The sequence below is a fragment of the Ictidomys tridecemlineatus genome, chromosome 11 (assembly GCF_052094955.1).
Source record: "Ictidomys tridecemlineatus isolate mIctTri1 chromosome 11, mIctTri1.hap1, whole genome shotgun sequence".
NCBI classification, from domain to species: domain Eukaryota; kingdom Metazoa; phylum Chordata; class Mammalia; order Rodentia; family Sciuridae; genus Ictidomys; species Ictidomys tridecemlineatus.
Window position 1 is genome coordinate 1,569,972 of NC_135487.1, and position 27,512 is coordinate 1,597,483.

A 27,512-nucleotide genomic window follows, 5' to 3' on the forward strand; every position below is an offset into this window, starting at 1 on the left:
CTTTGCTCAGGGGACCTCCTGCCTCTGTGTGGCTGGGACGCTCTGAGCCGGCACGCCCCCTGCCTGGTGGCCCAGGGCCCAGCCTCTCTGACCTTCTAGACTCTGGCCTAGACCTGTCTGTCTCCTCCTGTCCCCTGGGTTGAGCAGTGGGGCCAGTCTGAGGACCCACAGATGTCACTGGCTCAACCCACAGAGGTCCCCTTCAGGTGCAGTGCCCTGGCCAGGCCCACGACTTTGTCCTCCTCCTCCGGGATGGACGCCCCTGCGGAGGGCTCTGCTGTCAGCTTGCAGGCCCCTGGTGGCCTGGCTGCCCCTGCCCGTGTGCGCCACCCAAGAGTCAGATGCAGCCAGTGTGTGCATGGCTGGACGGGGTCCGCCATCCGCCTGGCTCTGCCACTCCCGCAGAGCCTGGGGCAGACCCCTCCGTCCCCAGGCCTGGGTCATCTGTGAGGACGGCGAGGGACTGCACTGGCCCTGCTTCCCCTTTGGCCCCTTCTCGGGGGCAGACTCCTCAGCACAGGCCCCGGGCTGGGTGCAGAACGAGTAGGGAAGGCGGGCAGCAGAGCCGGGGGTGCAAATGAGAAAGCTCCCAGGGTTAGAGTCAGCGAGCCCAGTGAGGACCAGAGTGGCGTGGGGAGGTCGAGGAATGACTGGGGCCTGCAGAGGCCCTCACAGATGCCAGGCACTGCCTGAGCCGTGGGCACAGTCCTGCCCCCTGGAACTTCATATCTGCTGGATGAGACCAAGATTGATTTAAATGACAAACCAGACATTTTCACCAATAAAAGAAAAAGAAAAAGGAATGTTGCTCGCAGGACTTCCCGCAGGATCAGGGAATGGAGGAGGGCTCTGGGCAGGGCGGTGGCTGGCACAGCTGGGTTGGCGGAGGGCGTGGGGGTGCGTGTGGCTCTCCCTCCAGGCCACACTGAAGGGTCCTGGTGCTGTCTGTGGCCAGGACAGAGGAGGACGGCATGACTGGTGGGGTCACGGGTGCCACCCTGCTGATCTCATGGTGCCCTTGGGAGGGCAGCAGTGGGCCGCCTGCAGGTGCCCCCATGGTGTGCTCAGTGTGCTCTGGCAGCCAGGAGGCCCCCTTTAGAGAGAGCTGGGGTGGGGGCAGGAGGCCCAAGGCAGGGGCTGCCCATGGGCAGAAGGGGTTGAAGGCCCATCCTCTCCTGCCTCCCTGGCTCTGCCCAGTGGAGGGCTTCCCAGAAGGAAGGGTGCGGTGGCTGGGTGGGGGGCCTTCTCTGGACCCCGAGACCACACTCCTCAGAGGGTAGTGACTACAGAACCTCGTGACATCAGGAGGACCAGAGCTGCCCTGGGTCAGCCCCAAACCACAGTGCTGGGCTGGAGCTCTGGCAGAGTGAGCTGGCGGGCACGGCATGCTGTAGGCAGAGGCCTCCTGTGGTGTGGCCCCTGGTGACCAGCTCCCGGTGGCCTGGAGGCCAAGACCTTGCCAGCAGAGCTGCCCCCAGTCCACCATGGACAGCCCCACCTGCTGAGCCTCCTGATGCTGGAACGGTGCCCTCTGTCCGGCAAGCTGGAGCAGGTCCTGGGCCTATAGGAAGCGAGTTTTCCAGGGTGTCCAGTTTCTTCCTCCTTTGGCAGGGGTGGGTGCCCACGTGTCCCCCAGTGGTGCCTGCTGGCCGAGGCGGATTTGCAGCTTGACTCTCGGGTCCTGCAGGCAGCCTGGCCAGAGGGCAGTGCCTCAGTCTGCAAGCCAGGAGTCAGGGAGGGCGGGTCAGTGTGGGCTTCCGTGCCGGGACGCCAGGGACTGGGTGACGCTGTCACAGCAGCTGGAGGTCAAGATGAAGGTGCTGGCAACTCTGGGTCCTGGAGGGATCAGGGCCCCACCTGCCTGACCTCACTCTACCTTCATCCCCTCCAGAAGGACCCTGGCTCCAGATGTGGTTGCACTGGGGTTAGGGCCTCGAGGGAGAAACCTCAAGTTCCTAACACGCTGGGTCCCCAGATGTATCCACTTGGGTCTTCTCTGGACATGGGCATGGACCTAAGCCAGGCCTTGGTGGGGAAGGCCCCAAGACGAGGGCCGAAGGCGGGCAGGACTGGCTCCGCTCCCCAGGACTGTGCACACAGCGGCAGACCCCGCTGCCTGTAGCTTTCCCTTTGAGATGAACCACTTCTGTGGTGTAGAGGTGGAAGGGAATCGGCGGCCATGGAGGCAGCTCCGTGAGCATGTGCCTGTGCACAGGGAGGCCAGTCCCCAGGCCCTGCCTTCTGATGAACGCACCTAGCTTTGCTTCAGGTCTGAGCTTGGCTGAGGCTTTGGTGTGGCTGGTGTAGGATCCCTGGGCTGTATGTCCCACAGCTGGGGCTCAGAGGCCAGACTGCCTGGGAACAGCCCCCAGGCTGGCCTCCGGCACTGGAGGATCTGCCTCTCAGCCTTCTGGGAATCCCCCACGCAGGATGAGCAGAGGACACTGGCTTGGCTCCCTGGTGTGCACAGCTTGAGAGCATCTGGGATGTCCCTATGCTGTGAAGCAGAGGACCAGAGGACAAGCTCTGTCCTGGGACTCTAGGCTGCACAGGGACCCCAGCTCCTCCCTTGCGTCTGCCCCTGGTGGGATCCTGCATGAGGACCCCAGGCCTGCCCCTGTGTCTGCCCCTGCTGGGCTCACCCTTGGGCCCACCTCAGGGGCTACGCCCCTTTGGGGCTACTGAGGAGAAGTCCCTTCCAGTCTTGCACTGCCCCTTGGGTCCTTGTTGTCCGTGGTCCGTGCTCCCTGCTCGCCTGCAGGCTCTGCCCCTCTGGGCCTGCTGCTCTGCCTGCTGCTCTGCCAGACGCGTCTGGTTCCCATTAGGCTCCTGAGGAGGGGTGCCGTTGGTGTGGTGAGCACAGATGAACAGAGTCCCCAGGAATGTGGGGCCAGCTCAGGCCATGTGTGCTCAGGAGCCCTGAAGGGAGGGCCAGGGCTGAGCAGAGCTGGAGAGGTGAGGTTGGCGGGGTGGGGGGCAGAGTTGGGGAGGGGGCTCCGGCTGACAGGCTTACCTCGGTTCTGCCCTGCTTGAGTGTGCCCCGGCCACAGAGTGACCACTGCCTCTCCTGCAACGGCTTTGCTCGGGTGCTCGTGGTGGGGGACCCTGGGCAGTGCTCTCCAGCACGGCCGCGGGGAGGCAGGCGCTTTGGCGAGGGCTGGTTTCTGAGCCACCTCGCTCCAGGGAAGCCCTGCTCTGGCCGACAGCTCCCCGGGTTCACGGAGCCCCAGCAGCTCAGGCGCTCCACACCGCACCAGAACCTCGGCCTCCAGCGCCTGCTCCTCCATGGTGCCAGCCCTGGCCCCCAGTCCTACATGCAATGACGGTCACTGGTTCCCAAACTCGGGCCAGGCTGGCTGCCCCTGGGGTTGGCAGCATCTCCACCCCAGGGAGCATCTTGGGGTGACACCTGGCCCCCACGCTCAGCGCTTCGGTAACGGGGCTCAGCTTGGCTCGGACAGCTCTGGCGCAGGCCGGCGGCAGACGGTCTCGCCCGCCCGGCCGGGGAGCAGCGCATATCTGTGGTTTCCCTGCTGAGCTTGGGGCCCATTCCTCTCTAACCACAAGGCGATGGCCAGAGACTTGATTGTAACCAAATCTGTACCAAGGAGCTGGCTGCTGCTTCTGGTGGAGGCACAGGGCCACCTGGGCCAGCCAAGGCCATGCCTGCTATCCATCCGTGGGGCACACAGCTCCCCACTGGGCCACTGTCGCCACGGGGCCTGTGCCTGAGGGGCTCAGGCATGAAGGATGGGGACGCGGCCTCTGCTTATGGCCTCACCTGGTACCCTCCTTGTGACCTCTGAGGGGACTGGGCACTGGGATCTGGTTCCAGTGAGGCGTGGCCCTTCTAGGGTGGGAAGGGGCGGCTCCGGTGTCCTAGGAGCTGGTGGCCAGGCCTGCGCGGCACAGTGGCCACCCACAGTGGCTCCACACCCGCCCCTCTGCCCCGTCCTCCAGGGAGCATGCTGGCTGTTCCTGGCCACTGTCCCTCTTGGGCCTCTCAGAGGCCCGGGGTTGGCGTCCTCTGGTGGGGAGGGCAGGGCTCTGTTGAGGCAGGACAGTCCGCAGTGCCTCTGTGTCCCGCCCTCAGGAGGGCAGAACTGGGGGGTCCTGAGCATGGCCACCGACCTCCAGACCTGAGGGTGGCTGAGAGCTCAGCCTGGGGCCTGCCGCGCCTGCTCCCAAGGCCCCAGGTCCAGGACCGGACACAAAGGCAGAGGCCCGGAGGCTGCAGGAGGTGGCCGCCTCCCTCGGCCTGCTCCTGCCAGCCTGGGGTGAGGTCTGGGAGCAGGCTGTCCCCTCAGCTGACTTGGGCTTCTTTCTGTGTCCCCAGCCGTCAACTCCTGTGCCTTGGGCCATGGCGGCTGCCAGCACCAGTGCGTCCAGCTCACGGTGACGCGGCACCGCTGCCAGTGCCGGCCGGGCTTCCAGCTGCAGGAGGACGGCAGGCGCTGTGCCCGTGAGTGCCACCCCCCTGGGGGGGCGGGGACTCTCCAGACACCCTGCCCTTCACAGGCCTGCCCAGGACCCGAAGCCTGGGCTGGAGAGCTGGGCGGAGACTGGAGGGGACCCTGGGGGACCTGGTCCAGGAGGGAGGGAGGGCCTGAGCGGGGCCTGGAGGCTGGGCTCTGGGGTGGACACCAGGGGCAGGAAGCCAGCAGGGGGATGGCACGCCAGACGCCCACCCGGAGCCCAGGCCCTGCGCAGAAGAGGCAGCCAGGCCCCCTCAGCCCGTGCCCGTGGGACCTCGAGCTGCCCGCTTGGGGGCTGTGCTGAGAAGGTGGGCAGAGCAGGAGAGGGACAGGTGCTGAGAGCCCTCTGCATCCTGGCCCCGGCACCTTCCCAGAAGGGCAGTGAGTGTGGCTCCAGGTCCACGCCAGCCGTGGGCACAGATGGGGCTGAGAGTCACGGTGCCAGGGGGTTAGAGCGCCATGGATGGCACAGGGCTGGGGGTGGCACAGGGTTAGGGATCACAGGATTGGTTGTCACAGGGCTGAGGCTGTCACAGGGCAGAGGGGGTCACAGGGTCAGTATAACAGGATGTGGGGGTCACGGCTGGGGTGTCACAGGGTTGGGGGTCATAGGACTAGGAGTCACAGGTGGGGATCACAGTGCTGAGGCTGTCACAGGGCAGAGGAGGTCACAGGGTCAGTGTAACCGGATGTGGGGGTCACGGCTGGGGTGTCACAGGGTTAGCGGTCACAGGGCAGAGGGGGTCACAGGGTCAGTGTAACAGGATGTGGGGGTCACGGCTGGGGGGTCACAGGGCTGAGGGCCACAGGGCAGAGGGTATCATAGCCAGGGTCCACAGCCCTGTGTCCACTCTGGCACCTCAGTGCTAAGATAGGACTTTGAAGGGGCTGGCTGGCCACTGCTGAAGGCCCTGGTCTGGTTGGGCCTCCCTTCCTGGTGTCCCCCGGCCTCCTGGGAAGCCCGCGACCGAGTGCTGGGGGTTCATGGGATGCAGGCAGCTGGTGTCCCGGTGGATGCTCAGGGGAGCCCTGGCCTTTCCTGGGGCCTTGGGCCTCCCACATCTGGGAGGGACCCTCGGCCCAGGCTGGAGCAGGAAGCGGCGGGAGGTCCCAGGGCTGGTGTCACCAATCTGCTGGTCCCACCCTGATCCCTCCCCTTCCCCATTCCTCTGCCCGCACTGCAGGGAGAAGCCCGTGTGCAGACGGGAATGGCGGCTGCATGCACACGTGCCAGGTGCTGCGGGGCCTGGCCCACTGTGGGTGCCGAGCGGGCTACCAGCTGGCTGCCGACCGCAAGGCCTGTGAAGGTGGGCCCCCGCTCCACCTGCCCATGTCACTGCAGTGTCCCTGGACACGTGGCTCACCTTGCCACCCTTGGGTGACCAGGATGGAGTGGTGGGAGGCCGGGTGAGGAGCACCCCGGGAGCTGCCTCCAGCAAGGCTCGTTGGGACGGGGGCAGCTGAGGTTTCACTCCGAGGTCTCTTGCAGTAGGCAGCCATAGCTGCTGTTGGGAAGTGGGCAGAGGGCAGCAGAGTGGGGCTGCCCCAGGAGCCCGACAGGAACTGCCGCCGTCCCTGGGGCTCCTAGTTAAATGGTGCTTCGTGTCAGGTCACGGTCGGGAGGTATTGGCTGATGGCCTTTCTGCTTCCCTGCTGCTGTCCAGCTGCAGGGCCCTGCTGTGCCTGGGCTTGACCACAGGCCTGGGTGTCCAGCATCCCTGGCTCTCACCCGTGGCCAGCACGGCTGGGAAGAGCAGCCTGTGGTGTGTGGCGGCTGTCCTTGGCCCGCGACCTTTGGGCCAGTGATAAGCCAAGGGGTGTCCAGAGAGGCAGTGGTCAGTTTCCATGGTGTCCCACCAGATGGCCAGCTGCCCATGCTTCCCCTCCCCATGAGGACCAGGAAGTGGCCGCTGGTGTGGAGGTTGAGCCTGTCACTCTGGGTGCAGGTGGCCGCCGCAGGCTCAGATGAGCCCAGCTCAGGGTCAGCCTCATCCTGAGGAGTCTGCTGGGGTGCGGCTGTTGCCTGGACAGCGGAGTTTGGTCCTGACCGCCAGTGTGTGTGGCCCCAGGCCAGCATTACTGTGCCCGGGGTGCCCGGGTCATGAGCTCCTCCTGTCCCTGGGGCGTGAAAAGACATCTCCCGTGCCCTTAGACCTGCCTTTGGTCTCTCCGCTCCAGACGTGGACGAGTGTGCCTCGGGGCTGGCCCAGTGTGCCCACGGCTGCCTCAACACTCAGGGCACCTTCAAATGCGTGTGCCACGCAGGCTACGAGCTGGGTGCTGACGGCCGGCAGTGCTACCGTGAGTGGGCAGCGAGCGGCCGCTGGGGTGCCGAGGGTGGCCGCGGGGCCCTCAGCCCTCAGCACCCTGGGCGGGCTTCTGGGCCCATGGGGCGGCCCTGGATTCCAGTCCCCGTCCCCCACCTGCTGGCCTGTCCCGTCACAGGGATCGAGATGGAGATTGTGAACAGCTGCGAGGCCGGCCGGGGCGGCTGCTCCCACGGCTGCAGCCACACCAGCGCAGGGCCCCTCTGCACCTGTCCCCATGGCTACGAGCTGGACGAGGACCAGAAGACCTGTGTTGGTAGGACGGGTTCCGTCCAGGGCAAGCCGCCTGCCCACTGGACACAGGCTGCCACCCGGGCCTGGGGCTCGGGTGACACCATGACTCGGGGGCCTCCCCTGCCTCCCCGTCCCTGCCCTGGCTGCTTGGGCTGGCCAGGGGGTGCTGACCTGGAGAGGGGCAGCGTCACAGTCCAGAAGGACCTGGCTGCCTGCAGGGCACCACCTGACACACTTGGCCCCACCTTGGCCCTGGCTGTGAAGTGTGCTCTGTGTGTGATTGTGAGCAGTGTGTGGTAGTGTGCAGGTATGTGGTTGTGTGCAGATATGTGTGGTTGTGTGCAGGTGTATGTGGTTGTGTGTGGTGTGTGAAATGTGGTTGTGTGCAGGTGTGTGAAATGTGGTTGTGTGCAGGTGTGTGTGGTCATGCAGGTGTATGGTCATGTGTGGTGTGTGGTAGTGTGCAGGTGTGTGTGGTTGTGTGTGGTGTGTGGTCATGTGCAGGTGTGTGGTAGTGTGTAGATGTCTGTGGTTGTGTGTGGTGTGTGGTCATGTGCAGTGTGTGTGGTAGTGTGCAGGTGTGTGTGGTCATCCAGGTGTGTGGTCGTGTGTAGTGTGTGGTAGTGTGCAGGTTGTGGTTGTGTGTGGTGTGTGGTCATGTGCTGTGTATGCGGTTGTGTGCAGTGTGTGGTCGAGTGCAGGTGCGTGGTTGTGTGTTGTGTGCGGAGCATGGTAGTGTGCAGGTGTATGTGGTTGTGTGTGGTGTGTGATATATGGTTGTGTGCAGGTGTGTGTGGTCATGCAGGTGTATGGTCGTGTGCGGTGTGTGGTAGTGTGCAGGTGTGTGTGGTTGTGTGTTGTGTGTGGTCGTGTGAGGTGTGTGGTAGTGTGCAGTTGTCTGTTGTGTGTGGTCGTGTGAGGTGTGTGGTAGTATGCAGATGTCTGTGGTTGTGTGTGGGGGTGTGGTCATGTGCAGGTGTGTGTGGTTGTGTGCAGGTGTGTGTGGTCATGCAGGTGTGTGGTAGTGTGCAGGTGTGTGGTAGTGTGCAGGTGTGTGTGGTTGTGTGTGGTATGTGGTTGTGTGTTGTGTGTGGTCGTGTGAGGTGTGTGGTAGTGTGCAGATGTCTGTGGTTGTGTGTGGGGGTGTGGTCATGTGCAGGTGTGTGTGGTTGTGTGCAGGTGTGTGTGGTCATGCAGGTGTGTGGTAGTGTGCAGGTGTGTGTGGTAGTGTGCAGGTGTGTGGTCGTGTGCAGTGTGTGGTAGTGTGCAGGTGTGTGTAGTTGTGTGCTGTGTGTGGCTTTGTGCAGGTGTGTGACTATGATTGTGTGTGCAGGTGCGTGCCCCTGGGTGTAGGCGTGAGGCACTGTGGCTGTCGCAGGTGTGTGTGGAGGTGACGTGGCCATGTGCACAGTGGTTGGAGGGCAGGAGGCTGAAGGCGTGTGTGGCTGTGTGGGCGTGTGGTGAGCGTGTGCAGGGCGGTCTGCGGGGCTGTGGGGCGGGTGTGGAGGCGCCGGGTGCCAGTGGCCTGCCGTGTGCCCTGCAGACGTTGACGACTGTGCCGACTCCCCGTGCTGCCAGCAGGTCTGCGCCAACAGCCCCGGCGGGTACGAGTGTGGCTGCTACGCCGGCTACCGGCTCAGCACCGATGGCTGCAGCTGTGAGGGTGAGCGCCTGCCGGCCGCGGGCAGCTGGGCGACTAGGGCAAGGACAGGCCAGCGCGGCCCTCCCATGGTGCCCGTCTTGTCCCCCCCCCCCCCGGCATTCATGGAGTGCCTGCCGACTGCAGCGTGCTGACCCGCCCTCCCTCCCTCTGGCCTGGGGTCCCTGGCCACTCTCCAGAGCTGGCCCTGCAGTCCTGGCTGCGCCCTGAGTTTCTCTCCCAGTGTGGCCGCCCTCAGGCGGTGTCTGCTGTCACTCTGCCCCTGAGGGTGAGGAGAGCAGGAGAGGCCGCAGCGGTGTTACCAGCCAGCTTAGGGAGACAGCTGCTCGGCTCCGTCCACCAGCAGGGCCAGGACTGGCATGGCCCCTGAGGTTCTGACCCAGGCGCACAGTCCAAGTGGTCCCCTTTCCCGCAGACGTTGACGAGTGCGCCTCGGGCCACGGAGGCTGTGAGCACCACTGCACCAACACGGCCGGCTCCTTCCAGTGCTCCTGCGAGGCCGGCTACCGGCTGGACGAGGACCGCAGAGGATGCACCCGTGAGCCTCCCCTCCCGGCACCCCTGCGCCACTGTGGCTGGCCCCACACCCTTGCCTCCTGGGCCTGCGTGGCCCCGCGTGGTGCTGCCCCCTACTGTAGGGGTGGGGAAGGGAGCTGGCCACACTGGCATCTCCCAGGGCCAAGTGCACGGGGTCTACCAGGTGAGGGGACATCAGGGGGCACATGGGACTCTGGGCCTCTGTGTCCCTCCCCAGCTCTGGAGGAGCTCACGGTGGACCTGGATGGCCAGCTGCCCTTCGTGCGGCCCCTGCCCCACATCGCGGTGCTGCGGGACGGGCTGCCGCAGCTCTTCCAGGACGACTCTGGGGCCGAGGAGGAGGAGGAGGAAGGAGGCAGAGCTGCGGGGGGAGCACACGCTCACTGAGAAGTTTGGTGAGGGGGCCGGCTTGGAGCTCCTGTCCTCAGGGACAGCCAACCAGGCTCCGTCACCCCGTGGCCTTGGGCATACGGAGGGAGCTGCGGGGCCCAGGGAAGTTCAGCTCCTGGCCTAGTTTGCACAGCCTGACGGGGGCTAGAGCAGGTCCCCGGCTCCCAGGTCGGCTCGCCCGGCCTCATCCCACCTCACGCTTGTGGATCCTCCGGGCTAAGGGTGTGCCTTGGTCCTCTTCCTGACCCTAGGGCCCGAGTCCAGCCCCTGTGCCTGCCAAGCCCAGGCAGGGAACGAGGCTGGGGCCAGGCTCTGAGTCCCTCTCTGTCCACCCCAGTCTGCCTGGGTGACACTTTCGGCCAGGACTGCAGCTTGACCTGCGACGACTGTGTGAACGGAGGGACCTGCCTCCCAGGCCTGGACGGCTGCGACTGCCCCGAGGGCTGGACCGGGCTCGTCTGCAATGAGAGTGAGGCCATGGGCAGGGCTGGGCGCCAGGCAGGGGGCCTCTGGGCCCAGACCTGAGGGCAGCCCACTCGGTGTTGCTCCTCCTGGGAGTCCTGGGCAGGGGGCTTGAGGGTCCGTCCATCTGTGCATTCTTTGTTTCTTGATAAGTTCTGCTGCCTGCGTCTGTGCCGGGCACTGCTTGGTGCTGCCCAGGGACAAGCCCCTGGCGTATGAGGCTCCGCGTCAGTCTCCAGGGGCTCAGCTGCAGCCATACCCCAAGGCGCCCGGGGCAGGGGCATCTGGGAAGGGAGTGGTGGGGGGCTTCTCTGGTGTAGGTAGCCAGGATGTCCTGCGTCCCCCAGGAGCAGGGACCTCGGGGCCACACGGCAAGCTAGTAGCTAAAGCACTTTCAAACTCCCTCGGTCCAGAGCCGTCCACTCCCTGCCCAGCACCCCAGAGCAGGGTGGCCCTGGAGGCCAGGGCTCTTCTCCAGGGCCATGGGCCATGCCTGGTTTGAAAGGGCTGGTTCAGAAGGACCCGAGTCTTTTCGTTGGAGGGAGAGGTTGGCGGTCGCAGGGGTCTCTGCCGCAGTGTGGTGGAGGCCTAGCACAGATGGCTCCAGCCACAGAGTGGCCGAGGTCAGGTCTGCTGAGTGTCCAGGGTGGGGCGGACTCTGGGTCAGGGTCCCTCTGGCCACTGACCCTGGTGCGTCCCTCTCCCCCGTAGCTTGTCCTCAGACACCTTTGGAAAGAACTGCAGCTCCCCCTGTGGCTGCCAGAACGGAGGGACCTGCGATCCTGTGACGGGTGCCTGCCGCTGTCCCCCAGGTGTCAGCGGGACTCACTGTGAGGACGGTGCGTGCAGCCCCTAGGGCAAGGGGGCAGGGGCAGGTGCCACCACCCTCCCCGCCTGATCCTCCTAGGCACTGCTGTGCTCAGGAGCCGTGAATGCAGTCCTTGCTCAGACCCCGGCCCCTGCCTCCAGGGCTGAGGCTGGGAGGGAAGGAGGCCATTCAGTGGGACAGCCTTCATTTCTCAGTGTGGCTCCTCTTCCAGGGCTTGACTCTAGATGGGATAGGCTTGAGGGATGATGTCTTTGCAGTGGGCACCGTGGGTAGGTAGTGAGCCTCCTGTTCCTGGAAGCATTCAAGTAGAGCTGGGTGTTGGCTGGCTGGGGTGTGCAAGAGGGTGTTCTGCCTGGGCTGGTGGCCGTGGGGTGATCTCGGCTATCTCAGTTTATGGAGAAACCAGGGTCCGTAGAAATACGTTTCCTAGGAGCTAACGCTTGTCTCTGGGCCTGCAGACCTTCCCGGCCTGCCCTTTGGGCTGGAGAGGAGGGGATGCCAGTTCAGCTTCCTGCCTGAGCGAGAGGAGGCACCGTCAACAGACACTGACCCCCACGCTCTTTGTGGCACATGCTGGGCTCTGTGGGCTGGTTGTTCGGGGGCAATAGAGTCCCCAGGCTGCCATGTGGCTTTCTAACTCTTCTCCGTGGTCAGCGTCCCTGCTGTCCTTTCCCCGTCCTCTGCCGTCACTGTCACGCAGAGGCTGACCATCCCATGACTTGGGGGCCGGAGTGCACAGGTGGGTGATGGCGGGGCACACCTGGCAGGTGAGGATCTGAATCTCAGTGCTTCTGCTTTGCGTTATCCACCTGGCCTCCCAGAGGCGGGTCTTGGGGTGTCCCTGTGGAGGGCCACCAGAGGCCCTGCTAGTAAGTGCTCCTGTGCAGGTCAGCGGAGGAGGGCTGTCCCCGGAGACAGGCAGGTGAGTTTCAGGGTGCTGTTGGTTTCCCAGGCCACAGGCTCCCCTTGGCTGTGGTCTCTGCTCGAGGGCCCTGCCTCTGCCCCGTGCCTTCCTCTTCCTGTCTCAAACCCGCCTGCCTGGACCCTGACGCTGGTCATTGGATTTAGGTCCACCTGGGCAGTGCAGGGCAGTCTCATCCTGAGAGCCTGGGGACGAGGACGTGGACAAGCTCTTGGGGGTCCACCTTTAACTCAAATAGCCACTTGAATGGGAGGAAGGACTGGGCAGGGCAGAGCCAGAGGGAAGTGCTTTGGGGAAGGACAGCGCTGCCCGGGGCCTCCTGAGGTTTGGGCTGGGCCTTGGCCTGGAGGGGCCTTGTGTCCTTCCTGCTTTGAGGCAGGGAGGTCGGGTTTGGTGCTCCAGGTGTGGTCAGGTGCTGGAGCACTGGACACAAGCTCCGGTCCCTCAGGGGTGTGCTGGGGGATGGACTTGGCCGCCCATTCTTGTCACGGACCCTGGGGGTCCTGGCTGGCCCAGCCGGTGGCCTCATCTAGGAGATCCATCTCATGCCCCTGGCAGATGCTGCTCCTGACTCTTACACTGGACTAGGCCTGCATGTCCCTTAGACAGGGGTCACTCTCTGAGTCTCACTGGGCCCCCACCCTCAGCTGCCCCAAGGGCTTCTATGGCAAACACTGTCGCAAGAAATGCCACTGTGCCAACCGGGGCCGATGTCACCGCCTCTACGGGGCCTGCCTCTGTGACCCGGGGCTCTATGGCCGCTTCTGCCACCTGGGTGAGTCCTGCTGCCCCTGCGATGTCTGAGCTGACTGCTGTGTGTGTGTGTGTGGGGGGGGGGCGGGCAGTCCTCGTCCTGTGCCAGCCACACACTGCCAGCTGGGCTCCAGGGTCTGTTCCTGATGGGGATGCCAGTCCACGTCCTCCACTGCAACTGGGCTGTCCCCAGCCTGTGGCACCCCCAGCCCCAGCCCAGAGAGGTGGGAGGGCAGAGGCCGGAGCGTCCTCCCAGGCCTGGTGGTCACACAGCCCCAGGGGCCACAGGCAGGCAGGAAAGGGACAAGGCTTGGCAGGAGAGGCAGAGAAGCTCCCTCCTTCATCTGCAAAGGAGTGTGTCCCCTGCCTTGGGGAAGTGGTGGGACCCGGGCAAGTCCCTGAACTTCAAAGACCCTGGGGCTCATCTGTCAAGTGGACACACGGGCTTCAGCCCCCTGGGCATGAGAAGAGGTGCTCCGAGAGGTGCCCCGATGCCCAGAACGTCCCCCAAGGGGCACAGCCACAGAGGCCCATCACCTTCACCCTGTGTTGGGGACGGGGGTGCCGTGGGCAGCCCTCTCATGGCTATGTGGGTGCAGCCTGCCCGCCCTGGGCCTTCGGGCCGGGCTGCTCCGAGGAGTGCCTCTGCGAACAGTCCCACACGCAGTCCTGTGACCGGAGAGATGGCACCTGCTCCTGCAAGGCTGGCTTCCGGGGCAAGCGGTGTCAGGCAGGTGAGCATGGGGGGCGGCTCCTGGGGCAGGTGGTGTCAGGCAGGTGATCATGGGAGAGTGGGGGGCTCCTGGGGCAGGTGGTGTCAGGCAGGTGAGCATAGGGGGGGCTCCTGGGGCAGGTGGTGTCAGGCAGGTGAGCATGGCGGGGTGGGGGGCTCCTGGGGCAGGCTGTGCCAGGCAGGTGAGCATGGGGGGGGCTCCTGGGGCAGGTGGTGTCAGGCAGGTGAGCATGGCAGGGTGGGGGGGGGCTCCTGGGGCAGGTGGTGTCAGGCAGGTGAGCATAGGGGGGGGCTCCTGGGGCAGGTGGTGTCAGGCAGGTGAGCATGGGGGGGGGCTCCTGGGGCAGGTGGTGTCAGGCAGGTGAGCATGGCAGGGTGGGGGGCTCCTGGGGCAGGTGGTGTCAGGCAGGTGAGCATGGCGGGGTGGGGGGCTCCTGGGGCAGGCTGTGCCAGGCAGGTGAGCATGGGGGGGGCTCCTGGGGCAGGTGGTGTCAGGCAGGTGAGCATGGCAGGGTGGGGGGGGGGCTCCTGGGGCAGGTGGTGTCAGGCAGGTGAGCATAGGGGGGGCTCCTGGGGCAGGTGGTGTCAGGCAGGTGAGCATGGGGGGGGGCTCCTGGGGCAGGTGGTGTCAGGCAGGTGAGCATGGCAGGGTGGGGGGGGGGCTCCTGGGGCAGGCGGTGCCAGGCAGGTGAGCATGGGGGGGCTCCTGGGGCAGGTGGTGTCAGGCAGGTGAGCATAGGGGGGGCTCCTGGGGCAGGTGGTGTCAGGCAGGTGAGCATGGGGGGGGGCTCCTGGGGCAGGTGGTGTCAGGCAGGTGAGAATGGCAGGGTGGGGGCTCCTGGGGCAGGCAGTGTCAGGCAGGTGAGCATAGGGGGGGCTCCTGGGGCAGGTGGTGTCAGGCAGGTGAGCATGGGGGGTGCTCCTGGGGCAGGTGGTGTCAGGCAGGTGAGCATGGGGGGGTGCTCCTGGGGCAGGTGGTGTCAGGCAGGTGAGCATGGCAGGGTGGGGGGCTCCTGGGGCAGGTGGTGTCAGGCAGGTGAGCATGGCAGGGTGGGGGGCTCCTGGGGCAGGTGGTGTCAGGCAGTGAGCATGGCAGGGTGGGGGGCTCCTGGGGCAGGTGGTGTCAGGCAGGTGAGCATGGCAGGGTGGGGGGCTCCTGGGGCAGGTGGTGTCAGGCAGGTGAGCATGGGGGGTGCTCCTGGGGCAGGCGGTGTCAGGCAGATGAGCATGGGGGGTGCTCCTGGGGCAGGTGGTGTCAGGCAGGTGAGCATGGCAGGGTGGGGGGCTCCTGGGGCAGGTGGTGTCAGGCAGGTGAGCATGGCGGGGTGGGGGGCTCCTGGGGCAGGTGGTGTCAGGCAGGTGAGCATGGGGGGAGGGGCTCCTGGGGCAGGTGGTGTCAGGCAGGTGAGCATGGCAGGGTGGGGGGCTCCTGGGGCAGGTGGTGTCAGGCAGGTGAGAATGGCAGGGTGGGGGGCTCCTGGGGCAGGTGGTGTCAGGCAGGTGAGCATGGGGGGATGCTCCTGGGGCAGGTGGTGTCAGGCAGGTGAGCATGGGGGGGTGCTCCTGGGGCAGGTGGTGTCAGGCAGGTGAGCATGGGGGGGTGCTCCTGGGCAGGTGGTGTCAGGCAGGTGAGAATGGCAGGGTGGGGGGCTCCTGGGGCAGGTGGTGTCAGGCAGGTGAGCATGGCGGGGTGCTCCTGGGGCAGGTGGTGTCAGGCAGGTGAGCATGGCAGGGTGGGGGGGGCTCCTGGGGCAGGCGGTGTCAGGCAGGTGAGCATGGGGGGGGCTCCTGGGGCAGGTGGTGTCAGGCAGGTGAGCATGGGGGGGTGGGGGGCTCCTGGGGCAGGTGGTGTCAGGCAGGTGAGCATGGCGGGGTGGGGTGCTCCTGGGGCAGGCGGTGTCAGGCAGGTGAGCATGGGGGGGTGCTCCTGGGCAGGCGGTGTCAGGCAGGTGAGCATGGCGGGGTGCTCCTGGGGCAGGCGGTGTCAGGCAGGTGAGCATGGCGGGGTGGGGGGGCTCCTGGGGCAGGCGGTGTCAGGCAGGTGAGCATGGGGGGGTCTCCTGGGGCAGGTGGTGTCAGGCAGGTGAGCATGGTGTGTGGGGGGCCCACTGAGAGGGCGGCCGAACCCATCCACCCCTCTGGTGCCCCTCACCCTGCAGAGTGCGAGCCAGGCTTCTTCGGGCCAGGATGCCAGCGTACGTGCACCTGTCCCCCAGGCGTGGCCTGTGATCCTGTGAGCGGCGAGTGTCGGGAGCAGTGTCCTGCTGGCTACCGGGGGCAGGACTGTGGTCAAGGTGAGGCTGGCCCCAGGGGAGCCAGTGCTGGAGGCCACCTGGCCCTTGCAGAGCTGACTCCCAGAAGTGCTGCTCAGCTGGAGGATGGCCGGCTGCGGCACCTTTACCCTTCCTCATCAGGCAGTGGCAGGCCACTGCTCTGTGTCTCAGGAGCTGCTCGGGGCAGCTGCCTGTCTGCCCAGGTCTGGCTCAGAGGAAGGGTCAGTGCCTCTGAGGAAGCACCCGGGCACTCCTCCCTTGTACCGGGACGGGGAGCGCCGTGCACGGGAGCCCGGGGCAGCAGGCTCGAGTGTGAGCAGCCACCAGGAGCAGAGGTGGCAGCTGTCCTGGGGGGTCTCCAAGGGCCTTCTCCCAGAGGGGCCACGGAGGCAGTGATGGAGGCCCCTCCCTGTGGGTCTTGTGGCCCAGGCACGTGAGGAACACTGAGCCTGGGGCCCCACATTATGTGGCAGCTAGATGAGGAGGTCACAATGGCCACCTGGGATATGGATCGTGACGCCGATTCTCAGGTGTCCCTGGGGGTCTGGCTGTCCAGCACCCTGGCCTGGACAGCATGCCTTGAGAGGGCACCATATTGACTTAAGGACCCTCAGCCACCTGGGCCAGGTGACCTGAGGCTCAATGTCTCCATCTGACCCAGGCCAGTTCCTCTGAGGCAAAGACGCTGTCCAAGGCTCTTTGGTCCTGTTGGTACAGGAGGGACAGCACAGGCTCAGAGCCCAGCCTGGAGTCCCCAGACCTGAGTGGACTCACAGGAACTCTGTGGTCTCAGGCCACAGTCAGCAGCTGAGTGTCCATTTCCCCACCTGATTGCAATTGCCACGGGAGCTCGGTCATGCTGAAGGACTGAGGTCCTCCAGACAACCTGACATGCGCGCACACACACACACACACACACACACGCCGGACGAGCAGGCATGTGCATGGGCACACTCCCTTGCGGCCTGCCATCCCTTGTACCCACCCCGTCTAGACTCACTGCCTGCCAGGGCCCAGTGAGGAGGCCTGTCCACCCACCCTGCTGGCCCATCTGCTAAGAGGCCCTTCTGGCCCTCCCTATCTCCCACCACTTTCTTTTTTTAACTTTTTAAATTTAAAAGCCTGCAGTGGCCTCAGGATGGCCACGGGAATGGACACACACTTTTGTAGAGTTGGCGTTCCCTCTGTGGGCCTGGAAACTTGCCGTCCACCACGTCTGCCCGTAGGAGCTGGGGAGGCTGCTTCCCCGGTAGCACTGGGCCCTCTCCTCTGGTCCAGGTGTGTGCTACCCCTGGTGCTTGCCTCGTGCACCCGGTCCTCTAGAGGGTGCCCAGATGCTGGGTGCACACCTGTGCCTTGGCCTGCAGTCCACCTCATCAGGGCTGCTGGCTCTCCAGGGCAGTGGGATGCCTCCCCCCGCCCGGACTTCCCACCCCAGACTCAGGCACTGTCCTCCTGGGCCAGGAAGCTGGACTTGGGCCCCGAGGGCAGGGCAGGTGTGGGGAGCAGCCATGCAGGCCTCCCTGGGCAGAGTTGGGCTCCAGGGTCCCACGCATCTCCTGAGACCCTGCTGGGGGCCTTGCAGGGTCCTGTCCAGGGTATAGGGGCTCTGCGTTGCTGCTCTCTGCTCCTACTGAGTGGTGGGGTGGGGGACCCGAGGCCTTCGGGCCCACTCTCAGTGTGCAGAGCATTCTGGCCACTGTTCTTTCCCACCCGGGTCACCAGGTGGATGCAAACCCTCCCCCAGCCCCTGGGGCTGAGGCCGTGGGGGTGTCCCCAGCTGGCTGGGGGGTGGGGAGACGGGACTGGCACACCCTGGGCAGGTCTCCATGGGGGAGGAGGAACGCAAGGTTGCCACGCTTCCCCGGGCACTGTCTGGGCCTGACGGCTGTGGCTTCCACTGACAGGCACCTTGCCCTCCTGCTGCCCTCCACCTGACCTGCCCCAGTCCTTTACCCCCAAGGTAAAGGACTGCTCCTGGGCCCGGCTCCCAGGGTCCAGCAGCCTCTGCTGGAGCTGGAGCAGGTGTCTGGGCCCCGGGCAGGGGGTATTGATGCCCGGAGCCTCAGAGGGCAGGGAAGTCTGCCTGGCTGGGCAGCCTCTCATGGGGTGGCTGAGGCCCTTACTGTCCCTCCTGCAGAGTGCCCAGAGGGGACATTTGGTGTGAACTGCTCAGGCTCCTGCTCCTGTGGGGGTGCCTCTTGCCACCGGGTCACAGGGCAGTGCCTGTGTCCACCAGGCCGGACCGGAGAGGACTGTGGGGCAGGTGAGTGGCGGCAGCACCTCAGACCACTCCTTCCTGGGCTGCAGGAGTTCAGGTGGGGGTCAGCTGGAGGCTGTGTTCAAAGATCCCTGCTGGACCCTACTTGAAGACCCCTGGGCCATCTTTGGGGACCCTGGCACAGGCCATACAGATCCCAGGCCCTCGACAGAAGCTTCAGGAACTGTGCTGGACTGAGCCTGGTGTGGGCAGGGAGCCTGGGGCCTGCAGTGTCCCCCCAGACAGGCAGCGCACTGCGTGGAGATCTGGCCTCTCCCTCTGGCTGCCCTCTTTGTCTGTTGAGCCGTCCCTGGAACTGGGGCTTCACTGCTGTGGGTGGTGCCCTGCAGCCCCAGGAGGTGCCCAGGGCTCTGAGGACGCAGCCCCTCCTCTCCCGGCAGCTCAGATGGGAAGCCTGCTTCCCCTCCTGGCCTGCTCCAGGGGGTCAGTGTGGTGCCAGGCACACGCTGACCTGCAGCCAGGGCAGGGCGGGAGACTGACTGGTGCTGGGGGCACTAGATTGTCCTGAGGGCCACTGGGGGCTCGGCTGCCAGGAGATGTGCCCTGTGTGTGAGCACGGTGCCCGCTGTGACCCCGCGACGGGAGCCTGCCTGTGCCTCCCCGGCTTCGTGGGCAGCCGCTGTCAGGATGGTGAGTGGCTGGCACCTGACCTCAGCCCCGGGTGGTGGCCTGGTGGGCGTGCTGGCCACCCCCTCACCCTCCTTCACTGCCCACAGCTTGCCCGGCAGGCTGGTTTGGACCCGGCTGCCAGACGAGGTGCTCCTGTGGCAACGATGGGCACTGCCACCCGGCTACTGGGCGCTGCAGCTGTGCCCCTGGCTGGACTGGCCTGCATTGTCAGAGAGGTACGGAGACCCTGCCTGTGCTCCCAGTTGTCCCTCCGCTTCCTGCTCCTGGGCCCCCACCTGGCTGCAGAGCCTGTGGACTCCACGGGGCCTGCGCAGGGCAATCTTGGGCTCTGTTACAGCCTGTGACAGTGGACACTGGGGGCCCGACTGCGGCTACCCCTGCGACTGCACCGCAGGCCACGGGAGCTGCGATGCCATCAGCGGCCTGTGCCTGTGTGAGGCTGGCTACGTGGGGCCACGGTGCGAGCAGCGTGAGTCCTGGGCTCCTGGCCCTGCCCCGGAGTGTGCACGGGTGTGCGGTGCACGGGCATGCTGGGAGGGGCACACATTGGCATGTGCACACAGTGCCTGCCTGCCTGCCCCCACCGAGCATGCCCAGCCCCACCTGCCCAGGTCAGGCAGAAGACCCAAGCAGGGCCTGCACAGGACACCTGGCGCCTGGGCGGTGGCGCTTGGCACTGTGTGTTTCCCAGGTGGGAGGGCCCAGGGAGCTGGGCGGGTTGTCCTAGGGGTGGCCCAGGTCTGAAGGTGACCTCTGGGTATCTCACCATCCCTGGGGGGGGGTGGGGAGGAACCACGTGAGGGAGACTGTCGGGAGGGCTTCCCTGGGAACCGGCCCTGCTGCCACTTCTGGGGGCCTGGTCAGGCCCTTGGCCCCCTGGCTGACAGTGGGCTGGGGCTGGGTGTCTCAGGGTGTCCCCCAGGATACTTTGGACCAGGCTGTGGGCACCAGTGCCAGTGTGAGCACGGGGCAGCCTGTGACCACGTCAGCGGGGCCTGCACCTGCCCAGCAGGCTGGAGGGGAAGCTTCTGTGAGCGAGGTGAGCTGGGCTCTGGCTGCTGGCCCAAGGAGTCTCCAGGGCAGGGCAGGGCGCGTCCCCTGACCTCTGGGCCCGCACCACCCTGCCTCTGTCTGCAGCCTGCCCAGCTGGCTTCTTTGGGTTGGACTGTCGTGGCGCCTGCAACTGCTCCGCGGGGGCCGCCTGCGACCACGTGAACGGCTCCTGCCTCTGCCCGCCAGGCCGCCAGGGACCCCGCTGCACCCAGAGTGCGTGAGGCCCTGCGCAGCCTGCAGGAGGCTCACCGTCCCCACCCTGGGTGTTCCCTGCAGGCAGGCTGTCACTCGCTCTTGAGGACCCAGTCTGAGAGGGAGTCCCAGGCCAGAGGGAGGGGGGTTACCAGACCTGCCCAGTGCCCGAGCCTCCTGCTGACGCCCTCTGGTGGCCCTCCTCAGCGCTGACCGCCCCTCTCCCTGGCAGCTTGCCCGGCCCTCACCTACGGCCTTAACTGCAGCCAGCCCTGCACCTGCTTTAATGGGGCCTCCTGTGACCCCGTCCACGGGCAGTGCCACTGTGCCCCCGGCTGGATGGGGCCCACCTGCCTGCAGGGTAAGCCCTGCCCAGGAGTCCAGTCTCTGGTCAAGCCCTGCGGGCTCACGGTGTGGGGTGCTGGCATCCAGGCAGGGGTGGGCCTGTTCACTCCCAGAAGCCCCTGGCCCCTATGGGAGAGAATAAGGGGTCGCTTCAGTGTTGTGCCCCCAAGACTGGGGGGTCCTGATGGGCCTGGGGTCAGTCGAGGTCCCCACCCCGGTCTGTTTGGGTTTGTGAGGGTGCCAGGAGCCTGCAGAGCCGGGGTGCTGCTAGCTGGACGGTAGACTGCTCCTTCTCCCCAACACCAGCCTGTCCCGCTGGCCAGTATGGCCAGGGCTGCCGACAAGCCTGCCTCTGCCAGAACGGAGGGAGCTGTGACCCCGTCTCAGGCCACTGCACGTGCGCAGAGGGCTGGTCCGGCCTGGCCTGTGAGAACGGTAAGCTTGGCTGGCCCAGGAGGACTCCCAGGCCAGAGGGCAGCACCTGGGGGTGGTCCTGGGTGCCTCTCCTGAGGTCGGTCCCCAAGGAGGTAGGAGCCTGGTCTTGGACACAGCCCTGCCCCAGGGCCAGGACCCTCACCCTCGCCCACTGCTGCAGAATGCCTCCCCGGACACTACGGAGCTGGCTGTCGGCTCAGCTGCGGCTGCCTCAATGGAGGCCTCTGTGACAGGCACACGGGCCGCTGCCTCTGCCCTGCTGGCTGGACTGGGGACAAGTGCCAGAGACGTGAGTGGGGCGGGAAGCTGGGAGCCTGCTGGGCTGCCAAGGGTCCTCTCAGCCTCACCCAGACGAGGACGAGTGGTCCTCACCACGGAGGTTGGGGGGCTACTGTCTGAGCTACAAGGCCCCGTGGGGGGTCTGGACCCGGGGGCCCAGGCTGACCGGGCTGGGGAGCCCCACTTTGCCCTGGGCTGGGGTGGGCCTGCTTGGCCTGTGCTCTCAGCTGGTCCAGTAGCTTCCCCCCCTGCCTTGGGCCCTGTGGCCGAGCCCGGGCTCCTGCATCCTGTCCACCCTTCTCTCCTGGGGCAGGGGGCACAGAGGGCTCCGCCTCCCACCTGTCTCCTTGCCCACAGCCTGTGCCGAGGGCACCTTCGGGGCTCGCTGTGAGGAGCGCTGCACCTGTCGTCGGGGAGCCTGCCACCATGTCACGGGGGCCTGCCGCTGCCCCCCAGGATGGAGGGGCTCACGGTGTGAAGAGGGTGAGTGCAGCCCCCAATGTGGCCGGCTCACGGGGCCCCTGGCTCAGGAGGGACGGTCCTGCCCAGGGTGGCTGCCTGCAGCCCAGTCTGGCCTCAGGGCTCCCCGCCGTGCCCTGGACGGGAGCCTTCCCAGCCCACGCCCTTCCCGCAGCCTGCCCACACGGCTGGTTCGGAGAGGCCTGTGTCCAGAGCTGCCGCTGCCCGCCTGGGGCCTCCTGCCACCACGTCACTGGGGAGTGTCACTGTCCTCCTGGCTTCACCGGGCCTGGCTGTGAGCAGGGTAGGTGCTGCCCGGCTTGGGGCGCCCCTGGACAGGCTGCCCATTCCTGAGGCTGGCCAGGACTGACCCCACCCCACCCCACTCACCCAGCCTGCTGGCCCGGCACTTTTGGAGAGGACTGTAGGCACCTGTGCCAGTGTCCTGGCAAGACCCAGGCCTGCCACCCTGCCACAGGGGCCTGCGTGTGCATGGCCGGCTACCACGGCACTGGCTGCCAGAAACGTGAGTGCCCCCTGAGGCCTGGTGGCCTGCCCGCCCTGGACGGCCTCTGCCTGAGGGGGTTGGAGGGGGCATGTGGGGGCTGCCATGCTCAGCTCAGGGCTGCTGGGGGTCAGCCTCCAGCTCCCAGCCCCTGGCAGTAGCTCCTGTCCCTACAGGATGCCCGCCTGGGCGCTACGGTCCAGGCTGTGGACAGGTGTGTGGGTGTCGGAACGGGGGCTCCTGTGACGCAGCCACAGGGGCCTGCCACTGTCCTGCCGGGTTCCTCGGAGCTGACTGCAGTCTGAGTGAGTGGCCAGCTACAGGCCTGGGGCTCTTCCGCATCTCTGGGGAGCAAGGCCCTGCCAGCCAGCCCACAGGAGGACCGCCTCCCAGGCACCACCCTGACCACCTCTCTGACCGTCTCTTGCTGGTCCAGGCTGAGCTAACCTGTGTGGCAGAGAGGCCAGCAACCCTCTCTGTAGGACAGCAGTGGGATCCTACTGTCCCCAGCTGCAGCTGTGGTCACTGCTGCCAAGGAGGGGCCTTTCTCCTGAGTCATGGAGACTCTCCCTGTCTGGGGCCGGGGGAGCTGGGGTGGGAGGGGTGGCGTGAGTCACTGCAGAGCCCAGCTCCCAGCAGAGCCTGCCGGTGACAGGGAGAGAAGGGCAGTCCCCAGGCAGGGCCCTGCTGGGGTCTGCCAACTCATCTGCCCCCTTCCTGGCAGCCTGTCCACCAGGCCACTTTGGCCTCAGCTGTGCCCATGTGTGTGCATGCGGGCAGGGGGCCACCTGTGACCCTGTGACCGGTACTTGCATCTGCCCACCGGGGAGGACTGGCACCCACTGTGAGCACGGTGAGTGTCCATGGGGGTGGCACAGGGGCACCACACCGATGTCCCTCCATTAGCCATGGGAGGTCAGTGAGGTGAACCCAGACTACTGTGCTGGAGGGACTGTCCTCCTGCCCTCTCCCAGCCTGTCCCCAAAGCCACCATGGGCTCCCAAAAGGACCCTGTGGGCGGAGGGCAGCACCCTTACTGTACGGCCAGCACTGCCCTGCTGGGTGGACAGGGCCCCGTCCCACCCCAGCCCCTGCCTCCCACTACTGGCTAGAGGCTCAGGCCACCTAGTGATTTGGCAGTGTCCCAGTGGCCGGTGGGGGCTTCAGGTCTGGCCAGAGCCCCCCTGGCAGGAGAGTGCTGGCCGCCTTCTGTGAGGGGGAGCCGGTCCCGGCCATGTCTCCAGGCCCAGGCGCAGGGCTCCCAGAGGGAGGCAGCCGAGCACAGGCCAGTGAGACAGGGGAAAGGGGGGCAGTGCGGTGGCTTGTGTTCTCCGCTATGTGCCCAGTCCCCAGGCCTGGCTCCCCTTAGTCCTCATTGAGGGGGCCTCCCATCCCAACTCCTCAGCCTCAGGGCTCCCTGGGATCCTGTGCAGCCAGAGGTCAGAACCCAGGGACCAGCTCCCGCCAGGAGGTGGCCTGGCCCTGCTTCTCCTCCAGGCCGGGCACCAGCCCCCTCGGCTGCGTTCTGCTCTGAACAGGAGGGCCACAGGGAGTGTCCCTTCCCAGGCCTGGAGGGTGTGCCCTGGCTCCCAGGCTGGCCACCACCTCCAGGAAGCCTTCCTGGCCCGCCCACTGCCTGGGAGGTGCTCCCAGCCTCTGGAGGGCGTGGCCCCTTGCTCACTGGTCCCTTCAGCCCTCAGCCAGTCCTGGTGTCTGCTGTCCCTCTGGCACCATGTGCCTGGCCAGTGAGGCTGGCACAGGATATCCAGGAAGCCTCCGTTGAAGGAATGGGAGCCTGTGCAGGGCGTGGCCTGGCCAGCGCTCTGGGCAGCACCTGTCTTCTGCCCCCAGGCTGCCCCCAGAACCGGTTTGGCGCGGGCTGTGAGCTCCAGTGTGACTGCAGACACGGAGCCCTGTGCCACAGCACCCATGGCAGCTGCTCCTGCCGCCCGGGCTGGACGGGGCCACACTGCGAGCAGGGTGAGTGAGGGGGCCAGAGGTGTCCCCAAGAGCCGTGGGCAGGAGGAAGGATCAGCTATGGCGGGGGGGTGGCCCTGTGTGCCCCTGAGGGAGCAGGGCTTGGGGCCCTTGTTGGGGGGCCTGGGCTGACAGAGGGCTGGCTGAGGGCTGGTCCCCTGAGTCTGTGCCTGAGGGGCTGTCCTCCTGCCCTCTCCCAGCCTGTCCCCCTGGGCACTACGGTGCCGCCTGCCTCCTGGAGTGCGCCTGTCAGAACAACGGCACCTGTGAGCCCGCCTCGGGCGCCTGCCGCTGTGGCCCTGGCTTCTATGGCCCGGCCTGCGAGCACTGTGAGTCCGGGGCTGGGGCCTCTGCCGGCTGGCCTGTGCCCAGTGGCTGTCCTCGGCCCTGAGTGGGCCATCGGGCTGGCCTTTGCTCGTGGGGTCCCGAAGTCGAGCCTGACCTGACTCGTGACTGAGGCTCTCATGTCAGAGGTGGCTCCTTGGGGTCACTCAGGGAGCAGGGTCTGGGCTGCCACCCAGTTGGACACCCCAGCTGTCCAGTGTGAGCCCTGCCGGGCTGTGAGACTGGGATGGGGACCTAGGGCGTGGGGCGTGAGGAGCAGGGGAGGGACTTCTCTCTGGGCCACTGGGAGCTTTCTGCTGCCCCTGCCTCTGGCTCCCTGTAACCGGGGTCCCCCCTCAGCCTGTCCCCCCGGGTTCCATGGAGCTGGGTGCCAGGAGTCCTGTGAGTGTCAACAGGGAGCCTCCTGTGACCCCGTCAGTGGCCAGTGCTTCTGCCCAGCCGGCTTCCACGGCCAGTTCTGTGAGAGGGGTGAGTGTCCGTGCCCCACAGGCTCCCCAGGCAGCCCCCACCCTGTGCCTGTCCAGTCTGGGTGCAGGACGAGAGGGGATGCTGAGCCCACTGTCCCCTCCAGGGTGTGAGCCGGGCTCCTTTGGAGAAGGCTGCCACCAACAGTGTGGCTGCAGTGGTGGGGCGCCCTGCCACCCCGTCAGCGGCCTCTGCCTGTGCCCACCAGGGCGCTCGGGAGCCACATGTGACCTGGGTGAGTGGGGGTCTGGCTGGAGGGTTGTGGAGTGGGTCTCCATATTGACTGTGGATTGAGCGCCACCTGTGCCGCCTGACTGACGTGCCCTTCTGCAACCTCTGGGCCCCAGCCTGGGCCCTCGAGGGGGCAGGCACCAGGGTGTGCTCACCAGAGCTGGAGCTGTAGAGGTCCTGCCCTGCCCCGCGGCTGCCAGAGCCCCAGGCCCCTCTCCTGGGGCCGGGACATTTGATCATGGGAGGAAGCCCCTGATAGGTGGAAGGTGGTCCCTATCTGCTGACTGGGGGTGGGGGCATTGAGAGGGTGGGAGGGCCACCCAAGGGTGGGGGCTGCCCTACTGGGGCTGCACAGTGGACTGACTGGAGGGTTCCTGGGCCTGACGAGCCTTGGGGGAGCCGCCTCGGCCACAGGTCCCCCCCTGGCCACCCGGAGCCTGGGCGGGAACACGGGTAGTGATTCTGGGAAGGCACCCGTCCCATGCAGGAGCCCTCAGATGCAGCACACTGTTGGGAAAGCAGGGCAGGGGCTGTCCTGCTCCCAGGGGACACGAGGCCCTCACTCGCGAGCTCTCTGCCCATAGCCCGGCAGAAGGGACCTGCTCAGGCCTCTCCCCTCCCCCCTTGCATTTAGATTGCAAACCAGGCCGCTTTGGGCCCGGCTGTGCCCTGCGCTGTGAGTGTTCAGCGGGGGCTGACTGTGACCCGGTCAGTGGGCAGTGCCACTGCGTGGATGGCTACATGGGGCCCACGTGCCGGGAAGGTGAGTTGTGCTCCTGGGGAGGGAGGGAAGACACTGGGCCCCCACGCTGGCTGAGGACCTGTCCCTGGCCTTGATATCACTGAGTGGGTGCAGCCAGCCAGAGAGACCACAGCCATCCCTGCCCAGTACCCACAGTGTCCACGCAGCTCCTGACAGGCCAGGTGTGAGCTCATAGCCACTTAACCATGGGGCAGGGTGGGCACTGCCAGCCAGCAGCCCCACCTTCCTGAGCCCAGCAGCTTCGAGGGCCAGCGCAAACCTAGTGGGAGCCCAGACAGCCCACCCTACAGCCCGGGCCGGGCGAGGCAGTGCAGGCAGGCAGAGCTGGGGGTGCCCACACCCCCTGGCTGGCCCAGGTTGGCTCCCGGGCCTGGGATGCTGCAGGTGTTGGGCAGGGTCTCTGCAGAGGGCATGAGGACAGAGGCGAGGCGCCCACCCCAGGGCTCCGGTATGGCTGAGCAGGGATCCCAGCTGGAGACCCCTGACATGAGTGCGTCTTGAACTCTCCAAGATGATCCTGGCCTGAGATCCTAAGAGCTGTGAAAGGAGGGAGGCATGGAGGAGGGAGCCGGCTCCACAGTCGGGTGGCTCCTGGGGACCAGGCCGCCACTTGCCTGCTGCTGCTGGCACACAATGCTGTCCACAGCGGCACCCAGTGGCCAGGTGTGGCGGTGCAGCCTGGGGCACCCTAGCCCAGACATTGAGCCTGAAGCTGGGCCCCTCTGGGCAGGGCCTCTTTGGCAGGTGGAGTCCTGGGCCCTGTTCCCTGCCCGGGAGTGGGCTTGGCTTAGCTCTGGGGGAAGGCCCTCCCCATCCGGCCCTGCCTCTCAGGCCTTCTGGAAAGGAGAGGCTGGGAGCGTGCGTTGGGAGGAGTCGGGCTTGGGCCGGAGTGAGATGGAGCAGGAGGCCGTGCCTGGGAGGGGGTCCCTGCAGGCAGGGGTGGGTGAGGCCTCACAGCCCCAGTACAGTGACATCCAAGAATGAGGGCACCCATGAGAACTGCTGTGTGTCCCCTCACAGGTGGGCCCTCCCAGTTCCTCGAGAGCCTGTCCCCAGCACGGGGCGCAGGTAAGGGGTGGGGAATGCCCCACGGGCTTTCCGGGAGGGTGTGTTGTGGCTAAGTCCAAAGGTCCAGGCTTGGCAGTAGACATCTCTGCTGCCCGGACCTCAGAATCTAGACCTGACGTGGAGCTGGGGAGGAGGGTGGGGACGGGCCAGCCAGGACCTGGCTGTTTCAAGAGCTGCCACCCCCAGGACTGACCCTCCTTTCTTCTCATGCCCCAGCGGCCACACGGCCAGTCTCCAGCGGACAGGTACCCAGCTCTGCAGGCACTAGCTGAGGCAGCCCCTGCCCTGGAGGCTCTGCCACAAAGCTCCAGCTGAGGGACCCGGCCTTGGTGATGCAAGAGAACACACGTGGACCTCTCTCCAGAGGCTGTGGACAGCTGTGGGTCCCAGGGGAGGGCTGTAGACAGCTGCCCAGCCTCTCCATCAGCCAGGGCCCTGTGGCTGCGAGGAGGGAGGCCTCACGTGGCCACAAGTAGCCCAGAGGAGTGGACCGGACCTCAGGCTGCATGGTCCACATCAGGCACCTGGCTAGCTGGGCTGAGGACGCCCTGACCCTCCCTGCAGCCTGGGTTGGGACCAAGGCAGCTGTGGGTGTGGGCCTCTGCCCTCCGAGCAGGCCCTCCTGGTGCTAGGCCCTGGACTGCTGCAGCCTGGCCGACTGACTCTTTACCTGCAGATGTGGTCTGGCCGGTTATGTATAGGTATTTATGGGCAGTGCTACACGCCCCGCTGCCCCGGGGCCGCTAGAAGCTGCCCGTCCCAGGAAGCCTGGACTCAGGCTGGCAGGGCCCTGGGGTCCCCAGCAGATGTGCTCAGGTTCCATGTAAAGCCCAGCGAGTTAAATTAATGTGGGCTTCTGCGGCCTGTGTCTTCGCTGCTTTCCGTCGGC

General features: G+C 66.3%; 1 protein-coding gene across 1 annotated transcript in view; it reads left to right on the top strand.

The window, feature by feature from the left end:
• Megf6 (multiple EGF like domains 6) overlaps positions 1–27,484 on the top strand; it is a 95,932-nt gene extending 68,448 nt beyond the window's left edge. Inside the window, 35 exon segments of the mRNA XM_078025070.1 lie at positions 4,337–4,462; positions 5,660–5,782; positions 6,654–6,776; positions 6,921–7,058; positions 8,580–8,699; positions 9,112–9,234; positions 9,451–9,575; positions 9,577–9,628; positions 9,961–10,092; positions 10,797–10,802; positions 10,805–10,928; positions 12,484–12,611; positions 13,189–13,323; positions 15,482–15,616; positions 17,736–17,861; positions 18,375–18,506; positions 18,593–18,721; positions 18,844–18,975; positions 19,417–19,545; positions 19,644–19,772; positions 19,984–20,112; positions 20,403–20,531; positions 20,692–20,820; positions 21,168–21,293; positions 21,445–21,573; positions 21,664–21,795; positions 21,951–22,079; positions 22,499–22,627; positions 23,626–23,754; positions 23,952–24,080; positions 24,436–24,564; positions 24,668–24,796; positions 25,427–25,555; positions 26,576–26,623; positions 26,840–27,484. Of these exon segments, the coding sequence (XP_077881196.1) occupies positions 4,337–4,462; positions 5,660–5,782; positions 6,654–6,776; positions 6,921–7,058; positions 8,580–8,699; positions 9,112–9,234; positions 9,451–9,575; positions 9,577–9,628; positions 9,961–10,092; positions 10,797–10,802; positions 10,805–10,928; positions 12,484–12,611; positions 13,189–13,323; positions 15,482–15,616; positions 17,736–17,861; positions 18,375–18,506; positions 18,593–18,721; positions 18,844–18,975; positions 19,417–19,545; positions 19,644–19,772; positions 19,984–20,112; positions 20,403–20,531; positions 20,692–20,820; positions 21,168–21,293; positions 21,445–21,573; positions 21,664–21,795; positions 21,951–22,079; positions 22,499–22,627; positions 23,626–23,754; positions 23,952–24,080; positions 24,436–24,564; positions 24,668–24,796; positions 25,427–25,555; positions 26,576–26,623; positions 26,840–26,895 (4,148 nt within the window). The 3' untranslated portion in view covers positions 26,896–27,484.
• Positions 27,485–27,512: the final 28 nt, after the last annotated feature.